This window comes from Leptopilina heterotoma, unplaced genomic scaffold (genome assembly GCF_015476425.1).
Source record: "Leptopilina heterotoma isolate Lh14 unplaced genomic scaffold, ASM1547642v1 Lhet_14, whole genome shotgun sequence".
NCBI classification, from domain to species: domain Eukaryota; kingdom Metazoa; phylum Arthropoda; class Insecta; order Hymenoptera; family Figitidae; genus Leptopilina; species Leptopilina heterotoma.
In genome coordinates, this window is record NW_025110859.1 from 3,498,303 (window position 1) to 3,521,618 (window position 23,316).

The 23,316-nt window shown below is 24.3% G+C and overlaps 1 protein-coding gene and 2 long non-coding RNA genes across 5 annotated transcripts in view; 2 read left to right on the forward strand and 1 right to left on the reverse strand.

The window, feature by feature from the left end:
• Positions 1–23,316, reverse strand: part of LOC122498026 (serine/threonine-protein kinase STE20-like) — a 27,176-nt gene that overhangs the window by 2,354 nt on the left and 1,506 nt on the right. Inside the window, exons 2-7 of one of the 2 annotated variants that reach the window (XM_043605520.1) lie at positions 20,638–21,334; positions 15,486–17,607; positions 9,124–9,225; positions 5,109–5,233; positions 1,945–2,439; positions 1,385–1,639 (exon numbers count right to left, since the gene is read on the reverse strand). In XM_043605520.1, the coding sequence (XP_043461455.1) occupies positions 1,385–1,639; positions 1,945–2,439; positions 5,109–5,233; positions 9,124–9,225; positions 15,486–17,607; positions 20,638–21,334 (3,796 nt within the window). The remainder of the gene's footprint in view (positions 1–1,384; positions 1,640–1,944; positions 2,440–5,108; positions 5,234–9,123; positions 9,226–15,485; positions 17,608–20,637; positions 21,335–23,316) is intronic. The other variant, XM_043605521.1, reaches the window with a different exon arrangement.
• Positions 1,510–20,753, forward strand: LOC122498033. Of its 2 annotated transcripts, none has more exons than XR_006301194.1 (4): positions 1,510–1,647; positions 5,577–5,800; positions 7,251–7,440; positions 20,629–20,753. It is a non-coding gene; the product is annotated as an uncharacterized LOC122498033 (long non-coding RNA). The 2 variants fall into 2 exon arrangements; XR_006301193.1 differs by lacking the exon at positions 20,629–20,753 and adding an exon at positions 15,322–15,459.
• The window catches only part of LOC122498032, a 20,082-nt gene continuing 17,596 nt past the window's right edge, over positions 20,831–23,316 (forward strand). Inside the window, exons 1-2 of the long non-coding RNA XR_006301192.1 lie at positions 20,831–20,972; positions 21,103–21,332. This is a non-coding gene — a long non-coding RNA (uncharacterized LOC122498032). The remainder of the gene's footprint in view (positions 20,973–21,102; positions 21,333–23,316) is intronic.

Genomic DNA, 23,316 nt, shown 5'->3' on the forward strand with positions numbered 1-23,316 from the left:
AATTTTTTAAATTTTATTCCCGTATAAAAACAAACAAGAAGTATTTAAATATTTATTTTACGAAATTATTCAAGTTTTAAATAATTTAATTTAGAAATCAGTGAAAGATCAGAAGAATAAAAAATAAAATTTTTGTGACAACACTGAATTATTAAATAAACGACTTTTTTGACTTTTTTTCTATTTTAAATCGACTAAAGCGACTTTTTTTGCACCTTAAAGTCGATCCGCGGCCTGTATTCATAATTTTTCTTTTTTAATATGTAATTTCCAATTTTAAAATTAATATATATTGAAAATTATTTAATTCTTGCAAAGAATTTTATCAAAAATTTTGAAAATATTTGAATTTCTTCGAAGAATTTTATTATTTATGAAAATAATTGAATATTCTTGCAAAGAATTTTATCAAAACAATTTCAGAATAATTGAATTTCTCCGAAGAATTTTATTATTTATAAAAATAATTGAATTCTTGACAAGAATTTTTTTAAAATCCTAATTAAATTCTTTTGAAGAATTTCTTTCAATTTTTTTAAATTAATGGAGTTTCTTTAATAATTTTAATTAAAAATTTTGACAGTAATTAAATTTTATGAACAATTTCATTCAAGTTTTTCAAATAATCGTGTTTCTTAATAATTGAAATTAAACAATTAAATTATTGACTTTTATTAAAATTTTTAGATAATTATTTAATTAGAAATAATTAGAATTAGAATTTTAGAATTTTTTAGATTAGAATTTTATTATACAATTTTCTAAAATAATTTAATTAATTTAAGGAATTTTATTAAAATTTAGAAAATAATTGAATTCTTTTGAAAAATTTTATAACAAATTAAGAAAAAAATTGAATTCTTTCGTGAAATTTTATTAAAAATTAAAAAAAAATTAATTCTTTCATTAAATATTTTAAAAATTGTTTTAAAAGTAATTGAATTTTTAAAAAGAATTTTAAATAATTAAATTTTTTTGAAGAATTTTTTTAAATTTCGAGAAAATAATGCAGTTTTATTTTAATAATTTTATAATTGAAAATTTTGAAAATAATTGAATTTAATTAATATTTTTAAAAATAATTGTATTCCTTCGAGAAATGTTATTAAAATTGTATTAAAAATAATTGAATTCCTCCAAAGAATTGTATTATTTATGAAAATATTTGAATTAATGCAGAGAATGTTATTATTTATGAGAATAATTGAATTGCTTCAAAGAATTTTATCAGAATGTTTAGAAAAAAATTGAATGTTTGTTATCCAAAATAAAATTGAAACAATCATTTATTCCGATTGTTTTTTAAAATTATTATTAGATAAATTAATTGAATTTTTCTTTTATTCCTGTAGGAAAAAGAAAGAAAAAGAATTCAGAATCTCACCTGAAAGAATGGATGAACGGCAATTTCATGAGCGGGTAGTCGTTTCCCGGAATCTTTTTCTAATAAGCATATTAACATGCTCGTCGAATCTTGAGACAAATATCGAGGAATAAAAGGCCTTTCATTGCAAATGCTCCAAAATAATTCTTCCTCATCACAGCCAGAAAAGGGCGATTGTCCCGTAAGCATTTCGTAAAGGAGAATACCAAAAGACCACCAGTCCACGGCTTGATTGTACTTCAAACCCTTTATTATCTGCACAGGTAAAGAATTTTATTTACCATCATACTAAATTTAAATCAATTGAATTTAATTATTACTAGGCTGACTTCTCTCTCACTATTTAAAATAAAATTAGCAATTTTAAAAATAATAGAACGTAACAATTTTTAATATACATAGGGAATTCAGGGAAAAGACGGGAATTTTTATTAAAAGTGCTGAAAAAAATTAAATTTTTAGAATTCATAAGAAAATTCTGAATTTTTTTTATCTTTTTTGATTGACTCATAAACTATAAAATTACCACGAATTATAATATACAAATAAATAATAATTACCTCAGGTGCCATATAGTCAGGTGTCCCGCAGAATGTATCGGCCGTCCTGTCCAAGAAAATTTGCAGTTTACACATTCCAAAGTCGGCAATTCTTATATGACCTTCAAAATCGAGTAAAACATTGTCGAGTTTAAGGTCACGATAGACGATGCCTTTTTTATGGAGGAAATTAAGACCAGACCAAATTTCAGCAGCGTAAAATCGTGCCCGCGCTTCGGAGAATCGTCCCGATTTTTGAATATGAAACATTAAATCGCCACCATTCAAATATTCCATGACAAAGAAAAGATGTGATTCCGTTTGAAAGGTGCAAAATAAATGGCAAAGATATGGATGCCTGGTGGCTAATGTCAGTACTTTTCTCTCAATTAGAGTACACTCGACGTCATCGTCCTCGAGGACAACGTCCTTCTTTAAACATTTCACCGCGTAGATGCATTCTGTTCCACGTAATTCCGCCAGCAATACTTTTCCAAAGCTTCCTTTGCCCAAGACCTGAAAGTATTTTTGTTTCCCTTATTTTCAATTTATACAATTTTAATTCAATTTACTTAACTAATTTTTGAATATTTTAATTTCATATACAGGGCTCGAACTAGGTCCGTAAATTTGCTTCAAGTTACAAATGATTGTAGAAATTCAATTATTTTCAAAAATAATAAAATTCTTCAAAGAAATTCAATTATGTTCAAAAATAAAAAAAATGCTAGTCAAAATTTCAATTATTTTCACAAATTTTAATAAAATTCTTAGACAAAATTTCAATTATTTTCAAAAATTTTCCTCAATTCAATGATTTTTAATATTTGCTATTTTAATAAAATTTTCCAAAAAAATTCAATTATTTAAAAACAATTTTTAATAAAATTCTACGCAAACATTTAATTATTTCCATAAAATAATAAAAAATCCACAGGAATTCAATTATTTACAAATTTTTTATATATTTTTTTCTAAATAATTCAATTATTTTCATAAATAATAATATTTTTACAGGGATTCAATTATTTTCGTAAAAAAAATTCTTTTTAGGAATTCAATTATTTTTATAAATAATAAAACTCAATGCTGAATTTTAATACAATTTTAACGGAATTTCTAAAAAAATGTAATTATTTTTAAAACTTTTATTAAAATTCGTCGAAAGAATTCAATTATTTAAAAATTTGTTGATAAAATTCTTTAAAAAAATTCAATTATTCAATAAATTACTTTTTTTATTTAAATAATTGAATTAAAAATAAATTTTACTTCAAATTTTAGATAAAAATTGAATATTAAAAGCATTATAGTGTGAATTTTTAGAAAAAATTGAATTTTGAAAAGGTTTCATAATTATTAAAATCTTTAAAAATTTTAATTTCTCATACTTTTAACTAACAATTCTGTGGAAGAATGGTTTTTTTTAAAAAAGTTTGTTTCAATTATTTTACTTGAAATTATTTTTTTGAAAGTTTTATTTTCTAATACATTTAATTGAAGAATTTCCAAATAATTGAAAGTGAAATTGAATTGTAAACAAATGAATTTGAAAATTCTCAAAGAACTCTTTCAAAAATTATTAAAAATAATGAATTTATAGAAGAATTTTAGTTGAAAACACTTAAAAAAAAATTTAATTTTGTAGAAATTACAAAATATTGCAGAAATTCAATTATTTTCAAAATTAATAAAATTCTTCGCAAAAATTCAATTATTTTCAAAAGATCTAAAAAAATTGTGATCATTTTAATTATCTTTATCATGAATAATAAAATTCTTCGACAAAATTAAATTATTTTCAGAAATTTTAATAAAATTCATTGCAAAATTCAATTATTTTCAAAAATTTTAATTATTTTCAATATTTTACTATTTTAAACAAATTTCTCAAAAGAATTCAATTATTAAAGATTAAACAAACATTTTGATATTATTAATTAAATTCTTCGCAGTAGTTAAATTATTTTCATAAATTTTAAAATTATTTTCAGGAATTTAATTATTTCCATAAATAATAAAATCATTTGGAGGAAGTCAATTATTTTCATAAATAACAAAATTCATCACAAGAATTTAATTATTTTCAAAAGTAATAAAATACATTATTTTCAAAAATTTTAATAAAATACAATTATTATCAAAAATTTTAATAAAATTCATTGCAAAATTTCAATTATTTTCAAATTTTTTTTAATTCAATAATTTTTATATATTTATTAGTTTAATAAAATTCCCCTAAAGAATTCAATTATTTAAAAACAATTTTGACAAAGTTCTACACGAATATTCAATTATTTTCTAAAATAATGAAAATTTTACATAAATTCAATGATTAAGAATAAAATTTGCAAAAAGTTTTTCAGAAAAAATTAATTGTTTGAAACTTTTTTATAAAATTCTCCGCAATAATTCAATTATTTGCATAAATAATAAAACTCATTGCAGAATTTCATTTATTTTTAATACAATTTTGATCGAATTCTTCGAAAAATGTATTAATTCTGAAAACTATTATTAAAATGAGTCGAAAGAATTCGATTATTTAAAAATTTTGTTGATAAAATTATGTATAATTGAATTCTCGTAGAATTTTCTAATAAAAATTGATTGGAAAATTAATTTATTAAAGTTTTAGATAACAATTGACTTTTAGAGATGTTACTAATAATAATTGCAATTTTTAGAAATAATTTAATTTTGTAAAGGTTTTAAATTAAAATTTTAATTTTTCATACTTTTATAATTAAAATTCTATGGAATTAATTTTTTTCAAAAAGCTTAATCGAAATTATTTTATTTTATTTTAAGTTTTTATTTTCTAATATTTATTTAATTGAAGAATTTATTTACGAATACCTAATTGAAATTTCGTAAAATTGAATATTGTAAAAAAATGAATTTGAGAATTGTCAAAAAACTTTTTCGAAAATTATTAAAAATAATTGATTTAGAAGAATTTTAGTTACAAATTCTTGGATCGTGGTTATATTTTTGTCAGTAATTGGTCCGTAAATGGCCCATAAATTTTTATTTTTGGTCCATAAAGTACGTATTTTTAAATACTTTCACTGATTCGAGCCCTGTTTCATAAAATTGCAATTTTAATTAAATTTACTATTTTCTTAATTTTTCTTTGAATATTTTAAATTCTTGGATCAATATTGTAAAAGTAATAACTGAACCTTTAAGAAATTGAAGTCTGTCACTGCGTATTTTTTAAATCTCGGCAAATTTGTGGCTGGTGGTGTAATTCGTCCGCTCGTGTGAAAATTGTCAGAACTGTGATTTTCTAACGATTGGGATGGAGCTGTTAAAAGAAAATGAAATCATTTTAATAAACTTACAGAATAGCATTAAAAAAATAAATTAAAATCAATTCATATCTCACACAGTTAGAAGATAAAAAACAACATAAAAAGCAAACAAATTAACTATTAAAAATTAAAATAGTTAATTATTTACATTAAATTATAATATTATAATTTATTTTACTTCTTAATATAATTTCTAACTTTATAATTAAGAAAAGATATTTTAAAAATTTCTTAATTACTATTTTTTTTAATTTAGCTTTTCAAAGTTCAATTTTTTGAAATAACTTTTTCTTTGGTGGATCTAATTGAAAAATGTGCTTTTTCTTCTTCTTCTAGATGACGTAAACAATTTACGGAGAGAATTTTACGTTTATCGTGACATTTGGCATCATTGAGAGGAGAATTATTGTAAACTATTGTTGGTGAATTGACCTAGAAAATGAATTCTCGATTTTAAAGGCTACGAACGAAAGTCAAGTCATTGTACTCGAGAGAATGGTAGGTCCATGAGGAAGTACTAAACTACAATCACAAGTCTGAGAAGAGGAATAGAGTGACAAGTGAGTAATTGCATTGCTTCAAACGCAAGATGGAGCATTGCCGATTCTAAAAATATTTTTTGTTTAACACTTTATTAAATGAGGCGCTGAAAGTTGAATGCAATTGCATGGTACAAGCTAAAGGCAGAAATCTAAAGAAAAATTTTCTAGAAAGAAGGAGAAATGAAATTTTTACTAATTGTCATTTGTCAATTTTAGTCAGTTTTTAAATTTACTATTAAATAAAATAAAGAATTAAGAATAAATAATTTTTAGATAGAAAAAATAATTCGAATACAATTTCAAAAGAAAGAAACAAGTTTTACAAATTTTACTTCTTTTGTAGTTTTTTACTATTTTTCCAAAAATTTGTCTATAAAAAAATGTTTCTATAAAAATTTCTTCGAAAAGTTTATAAAATTTTTTATAACTTAAAAAAATGAATTTAAACACTATTTTTTAGAAAGAGTAAAAATTCTTATTTTTACAAAATTTTTTTAAATATAACGAAAATTAGTATTTAGATTTAGTTAATTTCTGAACTTTCAAATTAACGAAATTTATCTATTTAGGATTCTTCAAATTAAAATTTTATTACAATAATTTTGCGTGACTTTAAAAAAAAAATGATTTATTTTCTAAATGCTACATTTAAGTAATTAACTTTTATTGCAATCAATAATTCATAAGAATAGTTTTATTTTATTTTTTTATTTTTTTTTAATATAAAATATATTTATTTTTTCGTAAACAAAGTTATTATATTTTAATAGTTAGATGAAAATTTAAGTATTTAACGTTTATTACAATCAATAATTTGTAAGAATATAGTTTTTATGGAATACTTGTAATAAAAAAATATTTATATAATTTATATTTATATATTTATATAATTTTATGGTTTCCAAAAATATTGAATTAATAAAAAAATATGTTAGAAAATATTTCCTTCATTTGAAAGTTCGAAACTTGTGGATTTTAAATTTCAAAACTAATTAAAAATGTTTATTTTTTCATGAATAAAATCAATAAATTGAAATTATTACATTTTAACCGTTGGATAAATATTAGATTCTTCAATTTTAAAATTTTCCTTTTCCTTTAATTGCGAAAAATGAAAATTGAATTGTCATGGGAATTATTAATCACGTGCTAAGTGAAGAGTAATTAAAATAGTGGATAAAATCTTTTTTAAAATTAATTCTCAAGATAATTTAAATTACAATTGGCATATTGGAAGTCGTCCAAGAAATTTCTTAATTTGAATGTAATTAATCATTAAAAATATTATTATTAAATTTGCACTATTGAAAATTATTTGAAATTTTAATTTCCTAAATTTGTTGAACGAAATTTTATTGAAATACTGAAATTGAAATTAAGAATTAAGAATTAATAATTAAAATTTATGAATTTTGAAATATTATTACGTTTGAAAAAATTAGTAAATAATGGAAAATTTATTTTTCAGATATTCCTTATCGAATTAAAGGGAATCCACAAAATTCATGTGGTGCACATTGCAAGTCGTGTATTAATTGTCAGAAAAAAATATTCGTTTTCAAGCTGGCATTATACGTTTAATGGAACTATACCTATAGAGAGGACTTTTGGCCCTGTGACATTTTTCAAAAATAGACTTGGCGTCCATTGACATATACGTAAGTACCAAGCAAATCAAAACGATGGGTTTCAGTACACGTGGCATAATTGATTGATTAATGGCAGGTGTTATCATAAGTGAATGCGGAAGATTATCACATTTTTCAAGGTCAATTTAGCACCATGCACCCTCATACTTTGATCATTAAGAATGCAATTCTTTTTTTTTCCGTTTTGTTTATTTTCGGAAATGAGTCACGTTCTTCTTTAAACTTCTATTATTTCTTAATAGCCAATTGAAGAGATTTAAATTTCTAAATTTAATTTTCTAATTTCGTTGCAACATGAAAAGAATTATCACTCTCTTTTTCTCTTTCCTACTGAAATTATCTCTGAATAATTTTGATATTTTAGTACTAAAATATTTTTTACTAGATTGTTTAGTAAAAGTATTTTTTTTAATTTTTTGGTAAAAATAGTCATTTTCTGGCTTTTGAAAAGTTTTCTTATTTATAAATTAAATAAACTTTGTTTAATAATAAAAAAATAGAATTGTTTTAATAATAAAAATAAATATAAAAATTAATAAAATAATAATTAATAAAATATTACTTATGGAAAAAAAATGTTTTGAAAAGTAAAAAAGTGTGATAGTCGTGAATGCTCACTTGGTGGGAAAGGATCGCCGAAAGCTCGAAGACGTCTTCTCACAAAGGATCGCCTTCCGACCTTGACGTAATATGGACCATCTGTGTGAAATTTTAACTACTCGAATAACACTAATAAAAATATCAAAATAAGCATTAAAATTTAATTAATCAAATATTGGTTAAAATTTCCAAGAAAAGAAAATTATTTCATTTTATTTTTGAATACAAACGTTTAAAAAGAAATTCCTACTTGAAACAATTAGAGTATGAAAATTACAAAGAATATAAATTGCAAATTTTCTTTTTTCTTTATTTCAAATGACTCTTTTTCTCGTAATTATTCTTTTATTATCTCGAGTAGTTAAAATTTTTCATACCTGTTTCTGTTTTAACAACAGGAAATTCCATTATTTGAAAAATGGCACTTTTTAAAGGAAACCTTTTTTAAAAAAAATAAAATAAAGAAAAACAATTTTATCGTAAAATTAGAGAAAACCTCTTGAGCTTCACAGAGTCCGAGAAAATACTGAGTGTAAAATCAAGTCGGATTTGTCATTTTTAGTGAAACGTGGCATTGGCAGTTTTCTCTGCCGTTTAACAAATCATTGCCATTTTTCCTGATCTCTTTCCCAATAAAACGATTATCACACCTGTGCTTGCTGTCAAAACATTATTAATCGAATGAAAAAGTATTTAATAAAAATTGATCTTAGGAGAAAAGTGAAATTTCTATTTATATTTTTTTGATAATTTATTTTTATTAGACTCGGTCTTATACGATAATAATTATTATAATAATAAAAAAATAAAAGTAAAAAAATCAGGTATCAAAGATAATTGTTTTCTTGGTACCTGATTTTCATTTGTCAGAAAATTTCTCATTACAATAGAGGAAGAGAGAGAGAGAATCAAAAATAGGCGACAAATAAAAAGGAAATTGGCACAAGCCACTGCTATCGATGTAAGCAATATACGTCAGTTCTATCTCCAATTACGATTTTGAATTGTCAACTTCCCATTCTCTTTGATTGCAATTCAATTACTATATTTTCTTCTCTCTATACCTAGCTTATAATTAAAAAAGAAACTCACCTCTTTTCAACGATTGTAAAGCTTCGGCAACAAGTTTTTGATTTAATCCACAAAGATTTCCTGTTAATTTTTCACACTTCTTATGGCACGCCATGTCACAATCTATTTAATTTTTATTTTCAATTCAGAAAAAAATGCAAAAATTTTTCTTTCATAACAAAAATAATTTTTCTTCTATAAAAAAATGTAAAAATTTTTTTTATTTTATAACAAAATTTGTTATATAAACATTTTTTTATAATTTTGAAAAAAAGCATTTTGAAATTTAGTAAATGTTTCTCTCGTTTTTTTCAAATAACAGTTTCTATTTTTAAAAGTAAAGGAATAAATCGCAGGAGCTCGGTATTTACAATTTTGTTCGTTTCTTAAAGAATTAGAAAAACAGACAATGGCTATTTAAAAATTTATGCTCTTTAAAAATCGAATTGTTCTAATTTTTCAAAATTACAAGAATGGAACGAAATCAAAATATTTACTAATTGAGATAAATTGGAAAAATCTTGATAAAAGTTGCAGAAAAAAAAATATTTGATATATTCTGGGTTTTTTTTTGTAAATTTTCTATATTAATTTTTAATATTTATTTTTTTAAATAAAGTAAAATAAAATTATGTTTTTCCATTTTTTTTAAATCTAAAATTCTACTTCGAAATCTATATTATTTTTTTATTATGTTTTCTCTCCTAACAATTTTTATATTTGAATTAAAAATTTTTTAAGCTCCTTCAATTCCATTCTATATTTTTTATTTTCCTGACATTTTCCTAATTTTCATCAAAAATATTTACTTTTTTCTTATCCTGCTAATAAATTGAATTTCTGCTACGAATTTTGTTATTCATGAAAGAATTCAAAATATATTTATAAAAAATAATTTAATTCTTGCGAAGAATTTTATAAAAATTTTTAAATAATTCATTTCTTTCGAATAATCTTATGCAAATTCTAATTTAAATAATTGAATTGATAAAAATTTTTATTATTCATGAAAAGAATTGAATTTTTATGAAAATTTTTACAAACCATTTTTTAAATAATTGAATTCTGTTTGGAAATTTTATGAAAATAGTAGATATTGAAAATCATTGAATTGCGAAAAGTTTTTAAAGATAATTAAATTTCACAAAGAATTCTATTCAAAAATTTGGCAATAATTGAATGTCTGTGGGAAATTTTATTAAATTTTTTTGAAAATAATTGAGGCCTTGGATCCAATAACTCGCCCGACGCTCGAACGATTTCCCTATTGGTAGTCAAGACCGTCAAAATAACTAAAAAAGTAAAAGTCGGTAATTTTAATTTTAAAACATACTACCATATAGAGAATAAAAATGCGCAACTTTTTTTTCTTTGAAATTTTTTTGTAGGATTTTTATTTTTAATAATAATGGCCAAAAACTGAATATTTTTTATTCCGTAATTTCATTGAATTTTGGAACATAAATCGTCGTATCTCATACAAATCTGTATGAAATCAATTCAAATTTGGAATACTTACGCATTTGGATCTACCAACGACGATAAGTTGATTAAAATTTGAAAAAAATGTTATTGTTGAGTTATTTGTTAATGCAAATGTGGACCTGTCGGTAAGTGCGATTTCTCAACTTCAGTGAAATAAAGTCTGTGGGGAACTTTCGAGTTGAGAGAACTTCCAGTGACAAATTTGTTAATTAATATCTGAAGAAGTTTTCTGGAAATTTTCAAGCCATTTTGTTAACAATTTTAAGAGATATAATCCTTTTCCGAAAACGTAATTTGCACGTCAGCGCCGTACTCACAGCAGACAGCGCGCCGTGCATGACAACGTTTGGAACAAGTGGAATATTATACTGTCTTGTTTACAAATCTATCGATTTTTGAGGTTAAAAATCAGCCGGCTTTTTTAATTAGTGATTTTTTTATTATATTTATGTTTAAATGTGATTTTTATTGACATTTATACTGAAACAAATCTATTTTCAATTATGTTGAAAAATAATTCTATTGAAAAAGGTAGAAAAAGGTCAAGAGATGAAAGTGCTTGGAAAGACAACAAAAGGAAAGCAGCTAGAAATATGGTAAATTTATTATTTTTAATTTGTAGATAATCACTGAGAAATCGACTAATTGTTTTTATTATCGGTATCTCAAATAGAAATGTAAATTAATCAATAGAGGAATATTAGTCATTAATATTTTTATATGTGACTTTGATGATATAATTAAATTGACTTTCCAGTGTTTATTTATTTATTACTACCATTACCTTTTTCTACCTTTTTCAGTAGAATTATTTTTCAACATAATTGAAAATAGATTTGTTTCAGTATAAATGTCAATAAAAATCACATTTAAACATAAATATAATAAAAAAATCACTAATTAAAAAAGCCGGCTGATTTTTAACCTCAAAAATCGATAGATTTGTAAACAAGACAGTATAATATTCCACTTGTTCCAAACGTTGTCATGCACGGCGCGCTGTCTGCTGTGAGTACGGCGCTGACGTGCAAATTACGTTTTCGGAAAAGGATTATATCTCTTAAAATTGTTAACAAAATGGCTTGAAAATTTCCAGAAAACTTCTTCAGATATTAATTAACAAATTTGTCACTGGAAGTTCTCTCAACTCGAAAGTTCCCCACAGACTTTATTTCACTGAAGTTGAGAAATCGCACTTACCGACAGGTCCACATTTGCATTAACAAATAACTCAACAATAACATTTTTTTCAAATTTTAATCAACTTATCGTCGTTGGTAGATCCAAATGCGTAAGTATTCCAAATTTGAATTGATTTCATACAGATTTGTATGAGATACGACGATTTATGTTCCAAAATTCAATGAAATTACGGAATAAAAAATATTCAGTTTTTGGCCATTATTATTAAAAATAAAAATCCTACAAAAAAATTTCAAAGAAAAAAAAGTTGCGCATTTTTATTCTCTATATGGTAGTATGTTTTAAAATTAAAATTACCGACTTTTACTTTTTTAGTTATTTTGACGGTCTTGACTACCAATAGGGAAATCGTTCGAGCGTCGGGCGAGTTATTGGATCCAAGGCCTCAATTGAATTCCTAAAAAAAAAATGTATTATTTATGAAAATAATTAAATTCTTGCGAACGATTTATTAGAATTTTTTTAAATAATGGAATTTCCAAGAAGAAATTTATTACTTTTAAAAATAATTATTGAATTATTGTGATGAATATTGTTATTTATAAAAATAATTGAATTTTGAAAAGAATTTTATTAAAATACCTCAAAATAATTGAATTTTCGGGAGTAATTTTCTTATTTATCTTTAATAATTGAATTCTTTCGAAAAATTATTTGTGTAAATAATTGAATTCTTGTGGAAAACTTTATTTGTGAAAATAACTGAATTTTTCGATTATTAATTTAAAATAGTAATAAAAATAATAATAATAATAATAATACTAGTAAATACAAAAAAATTACTAGTTAGAAATTATAGAAAGAAATGTAAAGAAATAGAAAAAAATATAAAATAATAATAAAAAAAAAATATTTCTTTCAAATATTTTTAAAATAATTTTTCAAAATATCGTTTTTTCTTTACAAAGAATAATTGTTTCGAATTGAAATTAGTGACGAATTATTTCCAATCTAGTGAAGAAGTAGTAGAAAGATTTTCTCAAAACGCATTCTTCTTTTTTTACTGCAGTTTCCCTGAGAGATTTTATAAATAATAATTATATTTTCAAAATTTTAATTATTTATAATATTGTCGCGGTCAGCAGATTTTAAAAGCATATAATTTCACGTCCTTGGACAATTTTCAGAAACATTTCGTAAGACACCCACAGCAGACACTATGTTTGTATAGAGATTATATCTAGAGAAACGATAGACATACAAATATTGCCGTGTTTGTTGAAGAAACTTTTATAATTATTATTATTACTCTTCGTAAACCATTCAAAAGTGAAAATCCAGATAAATCCCTCATTACAATCGATTTATAAAGGAAGAAAAAATTTTCGATTTTCTTTTCTTTAAATTCCATTAAACCTTTTTCATTTCATTAAACTCGAACTTTTTTTAATTTTTTTAATTTTAAAATTTTAATTACAAATTTTATCCTCTTCAATTTGAAAAAAAAATGAGTAAATGAATTTTTTTTTTTTAGCATAGAAAAATTATAGGTGATGATATTCTCATTTTTGTGATTCAGTGCCAAGCATCTGTCAAAATTTGAAATAATTAATTTGAAACTAGACTTTTAAGTCACAATAAGTGGCAAAATTTATTTCTCACTTCTCAACGTGTTCAATCAAGTAAAACTTTTGTAAACATTTTACTTTGTTTGGGGAAAATTTATATTTCCGTGAGAAACTTTTTCTCGGGCAACTTTTTACCTTTTTTCGTTAAAAGAAAAACTCTAAACGATTCAATATATTTTATCAAAATTTTCTAATTAATCGTTCCATTCTAATAATTTTGCAAAATTAGTGCAAATCATACGGAAGTTTTTAGAAATATTCCTAAAAACAAAAATTAGTAATAATTCATTTTTGTTGAACAAAAGAAATTATTCTTTTATTCTGAATATTAAATTTTATCTTGAATTTCATATGAAAAAAACGGAATCTTATGGGATTTTTCATGAATATTATTCATTTTTGTTTGTTGCTTCCTCTGTTTTTAAAAAAAAATTTTCTATTTTGTAAAAAAATTTTTTTAGTCATTCTTGTAATTTTTCTTCGAAAACTTTGTTTGAAAAAAATATTCTTTGGAAATCAAATCATTTTGTCAGTATTACAAAATAGTTCCCCTTTTTCTGAAATTATTTCTTGACTTCATATTAATTTAAATTTTTTTCTAGAAAAATATTTCTTTCTCTAAACATTTTAATAATATTCCGTTCTACTATTTTTTTAAAGAAGAATTTTTAATTTAAAAAAGAAAAATTCTCCAGAACAAAGAAAAATAATTTTTTTTGTTCTGAAAACTAAATTTCATTTTTAATTTTCTATGAATTATAAAACATGAAGTAATTAAAAAAAAAATTTTTTTTTCAGGGGAAATTATTTATTTATTTATTTTGTAAAATTAGTAAAAGATTTTGAAAAAACAGTAAAATCTTATGGAATCTTTCATAAATATTATTCATTTTTGTTTGTTCCTCTGTTTTTTAAAAATTATTTTTCTTTTTGGTAGGTGAACAAAATATTTTTTACAAAAAAATATTTTTCAATCGATCTTATAAAATTTCCCTTCGCAAACTTTTTTTGCAAGAAATTATTCTTTGAAAATCAAACCAATTTGGAAATGAGAATAAAATTTTTTTTTCTGAAATTATTTCTTGACTTCAAAGTAATTTTTTTCTAGAAAAAATTCTATTTCCACAAATTTTAATAATATTCCCTTTTACTATTTCTTTTGTTCTGAATATTAAATTAAATTTTTTTTTTTAATAATTTTTCTTTTTTGTAAGAAAAATATTTTTTACAAAGAAATATTTTTCCGTCGTTCTTGTAATTTTTCTTCGTAAATTTCTTTTGCAAAAAATATTGTATGAAAATAAAACCATTTTGTCAATATTAAAGAATATTTCTCTTCTTTTTCTTGAAATTATTTTTAATTACTCTGTAATTTTTGTCTGAAAAATATTTTTTAGACAAAATTCTAATAAAATTCCGTTTTAATATTAAAAGACCAAATTCTAGAACAAAAGAATAATTGTATTTACTCTGTAATTTTTGTCTGAAAAATATTTTTTAGAGAAAAATTCTAATAAAATTTCGTTTTAATATTAAAAGACCAATAAGTATTCTAGAACAAAAGAATTGTTTTTTACTCTGTAATTTTTGTCTGAAAAATATTTTTTAGACAAAAATTCTAATAAAATTTCGTTTTAATATTAAAAGACCAAATTTTAGAACAAAAGAATTGTTTTTTACTCTGTAATTTTTGTCTGAAAAATTTTTTTTTTAGGCAAAAATTCTAATAAAATTTCGTTTTAATATTAAAAGACCAAATTTTAGAACAAAAGAATTGTTTTGTTCGAGAATATTCTATGTTATTTTTAAGTCGTTATTAAAATTAAAACAAAAGAGATCACACTCTTTTGTTCGAGAATATTCTATTTTATTTTTAAATCCATATGAATTAAAATGTTTTTATATACATTTTCCGTTTTTGTTTTTCTACTTTTTTAAAAACAGTTTTAAATTTGTTTTTCAGTGAGGAAAAAATTTATTTCTGTTTTGCCGAAAGCTGCATGTTAAAGAAGAAGAGGAAGAAGAAGAAAAAGACGAATAAAAACCAACCATTAAATTCTCATGCTGATGCAAAAAAAAAAGGAACACAAAAAGGAAAAAGTGAAATTTAAAAAAAGAAATAAGTACTCGATAGTCTTGGCGAACCGTCAAATCCAGAATCATTGCTTCGCGTTGAAGCCATTCTTTTCTGTTCCAATTCATCCATCGAATTACATCCATCCTCTGCACTTGTATTTGTACTCTGAGTACTTGTCGTACTTCCCGTACTGTCACTGCTAATTGATGAATTTCTAGGCGGTGGTTTACGCTTTTTAACTTTTACTCGTCTCACTTTACGTAAATCGCGCGGTGTCGCTGTCATTAATTGCCTCGGCGTTGTGTAGAATATTCTCATGAGATCCGATGGACGACATGGCGCATCACGAGGCGATGAGCGTGCATTTGACATTTTCATCGTTGAATCAGGAGTGAAGTTCTTCTTTTTCGATAATTTCGTCGAACTCTTAACACTGTCCGTATCATTTTTATCGTTTTTGGATTTTTTCCGTTTGACGATTTTCTTCTTCTTCTTTTTCGAATCGGCGGGACTGCTTGTGGTGCTGCTAATTATTTTCTTCGATGGAAGGGTCGATAAATCCTTTTCCAAATCCGTGAGATTTGAGAGATTATCCTGCTTGTTCCATTTGGTAATTGTAGTGATGGATTCGTTTGTTGGCGTTGCCAAACCATCGTCATCGTCGAGAATTGATGTGTCGGTTGACAATGGGAATCCATCGGAGGAGAGATTTGTTTGTGAAATCTCTGATAATGGGGTTGATACACCAGAAGTTGGAAGGGACGCCGATGGACTGTCGAATGATTTCAGTGATTCACGTACTCGACTCAAATCCAATGGTTCGGGTCGTTTTATCTCCATTTTTGCCGATTTGATTTCACTCCAAAAATCGATTTCCGAATTTGTTTCTTCTTTATCACTTTCACGTTCGGTGGGAATTTCGTTTGTCGGTGTCACTTCATCGGATGGTGATGTTTCTTGTTTTTCGGGTATTTTCAAAAATTCTCTTGGTTTTCCCTTTGGTTCGTTTTCCTTACGATTGAAGGTGAACTTGGATTTGACGACTGGTTTTTTGGAGGGGATTCGCGATTTTTCCTGGAGTTGTAAACTTGTTGTTGTCTCCTTTGAGAATGATGGGTCATTTGTCGAAAGCACTGGTGATTTTATTCCATCGGTTGGTATTTCGTTCGATAGTGATGACACCCCCTCTGGGTGACTTTTTAATGTTCTATCTTTAGAGGCGAGCTTCGCCCTAATTGGCGACTCTAATCTAGGTGTGTTGTTCTCTTTCGAGAATACTTTGTCTTTCGATGAAACTATTAATTCTTGGGGTTTATCTTCTTTGTCTACTTTTTGGTGAAAATCCTGTTTTGGTTTTGAAATTTCAAGTTCCTTTGGTTTCTCGTCAGTCGATTGTTCTTGTTGTTTATCTGCGGGGATTTTTTCCAATTTCTCAACTTCGTTTGACAAACTGTCAGTCTTCAAAGTATTATTACTAGTTTTCGTCTCGGTTTCTAGAGAAGTGTTGCGGAAATTATCTTTTGCATCCGTGTTGAGAGACTTCCGCACATTAGGCGCAGAACTGACGGCCAAGGTATCAGAAATGTTTTTGACCTCTAGAGGAGTGTCGCATGTATCTTTAGAATCGATCTTGGCAAGTTTCGATTCATGATGATCAATGATCGTTGTTGCGCTAGTATGATTCGATATCTTGGACTGATTAATGTTCTGCGATGAATTATTATCGGCTTTTTTCACCGTCAAATAAACGCTATTTCTCGAATTGTCCTTAATGTAAGTCTTTGGAATTGGTAAGACAATTTTCGCCTCGGTTTCTAAATTGCTGACTGGTAGTCTTTTAGGTGCTGGAAGTCGGACACTTTCTCTAAATTGTTCGCCTGTTTTTGCCTCGATTTCGGGCGATGTTTTTATCCAAAGTGTAGAAAAATCGCCAACACTGTTGCAGGCTTCGACTTTGAATTTTTGAATTGGCCTCTGTTCTTCCTCGTCTTCTCTGCTCTCGATATTACTATTCGAGTCCTCTGTCACTGATTGAGAGAATATTTCTTGCTCGTGATTCGTTGGTAAGTGCAGTTTGTCAATGCTTTTTTTCTTCTTCTTTACCTTCTTGCGAATGCGTGACAGTTCGTCGTCATTGTCGTCGTGCAAAACTGACTCACTCGTTTGAATTATCTGCAGAAATTTGAGATATTTTCAAAAATTAATTTTCCAATATTAGCAGAATAAAAATTTATTTCACCTATTAAATAAATATTTAACAATAAAGAAAGAATAAAAAACTATTTAACAGAAAAGAAATAAATTTGAATGTCTTCAACTTTTAAAATTAATGTATTGAAAATCATTGCAGGGTTGCCACGCTTTTGCTCATTTTAAATTCTCTGACATTTCCAGGTTTTCCAGGTTAAAAAACGGAATTTTTCCAGGTTTTTAAAATTCTTCAATCAAATATTAAAAAATAAAAACTTCAAATAAAAAAAAAAATTTAATTGAACTTTTTCAAAAAAATTAAATCTACACAACTTTCAGTTAAAAGTATGAAAAAATTCAAACATTCAAAGATCAAAATTCAATTATCTACAATTTTAACTGAAATTCATATTTGAATCAATTATAATTAGAAAATTCGACAATTCAATTATTTAAATACAAAAATAAGTAATTTATTGAATAATTGAATGTTTCTTAAAATTCAATTCCCATAAAGAATCGTTATCAACAAAAATTTTCAAATAATTCAATTCTATCAACGAATTTTAATAAAATTTTTAAGAATAATTACATTTTTCGAGAAATTCGATTCAAATTGTATTAAAAATAATTGAAATTCAGCAATGAGTTTTATTATTTGTGAAAATAATTGAGAAGAATTTTATTACTTTTGAACAATATTTAATTTTTGCGAAGAATATTATTATTCTTGAAAATAATTGAATTTTTGCAATAATTTCTAACTTTTACAAAATTGAATTTTTTTCGTGTTTTTAACTAAACATCTTCCATAAATTTATTATTTTTAATGATTTTTGAAAAAGTTCTTTAATATTTATAAAAATAATTGAATCTCTGTGAAAATAAATTGAATATTTTTGAAAATAATGGAATTATTGCAAATAAATTTACAAAAAAATTGGTAAATAATTGAATAGCTGTGAAATATTTGTTATTTATAAAAATAATAAAAGGTTTGCTTAGAATTTTATCAAAAAATTTTTAAAATAATTCATTTCTTTTGGATTATTAAAATAGTAGATATTGAAAATCATTGAATGGAGGAGAATTTTTGAAAAAAAAAATTGAATTTGTTAAAAAGAATTTCATTAAAATTTTTGAAAATAATTAGATTTTTAAGAAAAATTTTAATATTTCTAAAGATAATTGAAAATTTTGACGATAATTTTTTCAAACTTTTGCGAATTCTTTTGTGAAATTTTATTGAAATAGGTAGTAGATATTGAAAATAATTGAATTTTTATAAATTATAGAAATTAATGAAATTTCTACGAAGAATTTTATTAAAATTATTTTGAAAATAAACTGAATTATTAAAAAGAATTTCATTAAAATTTTTGAAAATAATTTAATTCTTTCAAGAAATTTAATTAAAAATGTAAAATAATAATAAAATAATACTTTAAATTTTAATAAATAAATTATAGGAAGGCTTTTTAAAATAATTGAATATCTTTGATGAATTTTAATAAAAATTTTACGAATAATTACATTTTTTGAGAAATTCCATTAAAATTGTATTAAAAATAATTGAAATTCTGCGATGCGTTATATTTATGAAAATAATTGAATCTCTGTAAAAACATTTGATTATTTATGAAAATAATTGAATTATTGTGAATAATTTTCCAGGATTCCAATCAAAATTTCCTGATTTTTCCAGGTTTTTTTTAAGGTTTATAAAATTCCCTGACATTTCCAGGTTGCGTGGCAACCCTGCATTGCATTCTTGCAAAAAATTTTATCAAAATATTTAAAAACAACTAAATTCTTGCGAAGAATTTTATCAAAATTTTTGAAAATCCTAAAATTCTTTTGAAGAATTTCTTTAATTTTTTTTAAAATAATGGACTTTTATTAATAATTTTAATTGAAAATTTTGAAAGTAATTGGATTTTATGAATAATTTCTTTCAAGTTTTAAAAATAATCGTGCCTGTTAATAATTGAAATTTAACATTTGATTATTGGATTTCATTAACATTTTTTGCAAATAATTAAATTCTTCTCAGAATGTATATACAATTTTTTAAAATACGTTGATTCATTCAGAAAATTATATTATAATATTGAAAATAATTGAATTGTTTTCAAGAATAGATAGATACTATAGATACAATAATAATTGAATTATTTCAAAAAATTTCTTTAATTTTTGGAATATAATTAATTTTGGTAATAACTGTAATTCTTAAAGATTACAAATAAATTAATTTTACTATTAAATTTTATTAGATTTTTTGTAAATATGTAATTCAATTCTTTTGAAAAAATTCTTTAGGTTTTTTGAAGATAATGTAGTTAATAATATTATAATTAAACATTTGATTATTGAATTTTATTAAAATTATTATATTGAAAATAATTGGAATTCCTGAGAAGAATTTTATTATTTATAAAAATAATTTAAATTCTTCCGAAGAACTTTACTATGTATTTATAAAAATAATTTAATTGTTTCGACGAATTTATTAAAATTTTAGAAAATAATTGTATTCTTTCAAAAAATTTTATTAAAATTCTAAAAATAATGTAATTTCATGGAAGAATTTGATTATTTCAAAGAATTTTGATTAAATTTTAATAGTAATTGAATTCCTTTGAAAAATTTTATTTAATTCTGAGAAGAATTTTATTAAATTATAAGTAATTTAATTCTTTTATTAAAATTTATTAAAATTGTATTGAAAATAACTGAATTTGTTTTTTTGAGAAATATTTATCAAAATTGTATTTAAAAAAATTTAATTTCTACGGATAATTTTATTATTTATAAAAATAATTGAATTCTTGAGAAGAATTTTATTAAAAATTTTGCAAAATAATTGAATTTCTGCAAAGAATATAATCTAGAATTTTCTTTTTTTTTTGAAAATTGAAGTAATTGAAATAATTGGAGATTTGAAGAAATATGGAAAATAACGGAAAAAGAAAGATTTGTAATAAAGTGTAATTTTTTCAGGACACACACCTCAACCTGGGGAAGATTGTGAGCTGGTCGATGGGTCTTTTTCTTGGCGAACGCCTTCCGTGCCTCGACTTCCATTTCGGCTTGCTCCTCGGCGACGAGAGTGTCCAAAACTTCGGCTTGTACCTGTGCGTAAGCAAGTTCACGCTCCAGTTGCTCTGAATTTAATTGCACATCAGCGGACGATCTTCTTCGAGTGAAACGCCGGGTGACTCGTCTTTGAATAGCCTCGGTGAGAGCATTTTTTGAATCACATTCGTGATTTGCTTGTTGTTTTTGTTGCTGTTGCTCGTGATGAAGATGCTGTTGCTGTTCCTGCTGTTGTTGCTGATGATTATGTAAGTGAAGACCACCAATATTATCACGATCATATTTCTTTTCTTTGATGAGAAATTTCTCAACCAACATTTCACCAACATTTTTCTCATGTTTCTCATAATGCTCACGCAATGCTGGATTATCTTTCAGAGCCTGCGATCTAATTTTAATTGTCGGCCTGTCCCTGCGAAGATGATGCCGCTGATGGGAATTCTCGCGCGTTAATGTTCTTGGCGTTGAAACGTCAATATCTGCCGTGTCAATGGTGCGTCGAGGTCGTCTTGCTATCGTGACTGGTGAATATCTTCGCAAATTACTTAACGGCGATTCGGAGATGGTCGATAGATGAGGAGAAAATCTCGCCAGTGGAACGTTAAAGGGTCTATAATTTTTTTTATTTTAGTTTCTTTTATTTTGTAGAGAAAACTTTACATTCAATTTTCTGGACAAATATTACATTTTTCAAAAATTGTAATAAACTGATAGGAAATATTAATTAACTATTTATAATTAATGTTGACTATTAGTATTTGTTTCAAATAATTTTGAATCTGACTGTCTATTTTTGCCTCTTTCCAAAAATTTGGAATTATAAAAACACATTTCACAGAAGTCTTGGATTATCTCGCGTTGAAACAAAAAAAAATGTAGTTCATGAAAATATACATTCGTGGAATAATAATTTTTTACGCACGGTTTGAGAAACTGAGAAATACTTTACGTAACACTAAAAGTTAATTCTGTAATCTCTAGTGTGTCAGTGATGCACGATATTTATAGTTTAATATGAAGACTTTAATTGCAACCAAAGTGGTCAAATTTTGAACGATTTATTTTTAAATACTTTTTCAAATTTTGTTTCAAAGACAAGAAAAAATTTCTGAATTGAATACGAACGAAAGTAAATTAATAAAACAAATAAATTATTAAATAGATTTCTAAGGTGTGAATTTAAAAGTAAAAGAGTAAAAAAAATTTCCAAAGAGAAAATTTGGAGTATTAACAGTTTTTCTTCGGTTTCTTCATAGAAGGAAAATCAAATTGATCTTAATTTTTTTTTCATTCTTTCTTGTCTTCTGTATTTTTATTGGTTATTTCGAGTCGTTGTCCTCTTTCGTGTTAACGTCATTCTTTTCTTTCTTTTCTATATGGTTTATTTTGAGGTTTAAACTCAGGAAATGAATTTTCTATTTTAGATTCAGAGAAAGTCCACGGTATCTTGCACTTACTCCGAAGGCTTTTTGGCAGCTTTTAGGACATTTCACTCATTCTTGAGAAAAGTATATTATTTCTACAACACGAAAATTCCCCTTAAAAATAAATTTCAACGTTCTAGTTTCGAGAGAGTGTGAGAGAGAGAGGGGGAGATATTTTTTTCTTTTCTCATAAAATTGCATTCAAAATAAATATTTCACTATTCTCAGTTTTAAGTGCCCTTCAATCGATTGTAATTTGCTCAGACTTTCCTCCCTCGCTAGATACTTAATTTTAACATCGTTACGTTCTACTCGATCTAAAAACGAACACTTGTTAAGACATTCCACGTTATTTTGACTTTTCTATTTTTCTCCCTACAATAAATTGTCCTCAAAAGGTATTTTGAGGATTCTTTCCGAATTTTTCTTTCTGCAATTTTTTAATTCTGAATTTTTATTTTCAAATTTCTTCTTCATTTTTAAATTCCAAAAAATTTTTAAATTTGATTTGAATTTTTTGATTTTTGTATTTTGAGGATTTGTAAATTGTTCAATTTTTTATTTTAAATTCTCGAAATTAGAAATTTAGAATTAAAAAATTAATAAAAATTGTACGAAAGAAAAAAATTCAAAATAAAGATATAATTATATTGAAAAATAATTTTTTGCTAAATATAAATTGGTTAATTATATTTCGATTTAAAATTAAATTTAATTGGCTTCCAGTCTTGTTGAATTCATTTCTTTCAATCCAATTAGAATAAATAAATGAGAAGAATAATTCAGAATAATTTATTCCAATAAATTATTATCATGATTAATTCATCTTTCTCTTTCTCTCTCACTCTCTCGTGCTGTTTTAATTTGCTTTAAAGGGAAGGAAAACTTGCAAACCAAAATATGACGACGTGAGAACGTAAATTCTAGTTTTTCACCAATGAATTCGATTTTAATAAAATAATGTCCGTGGCAGTGGCTTTGAAGGATGTCCCTGAGGATGCGAAAGATTAAGAGAATTTTGACAAATTGCCAATATATAATATTTCACACGAGAAAATTTGATTCTTTTTTTTCTTTTGGAATTTATTACAAATTTTCTTATTGTCAATTTTTCTTTCCTTTCATTCCTTACAAGTGAAAGTTGTAAACAAGATCGAAATATATTTTT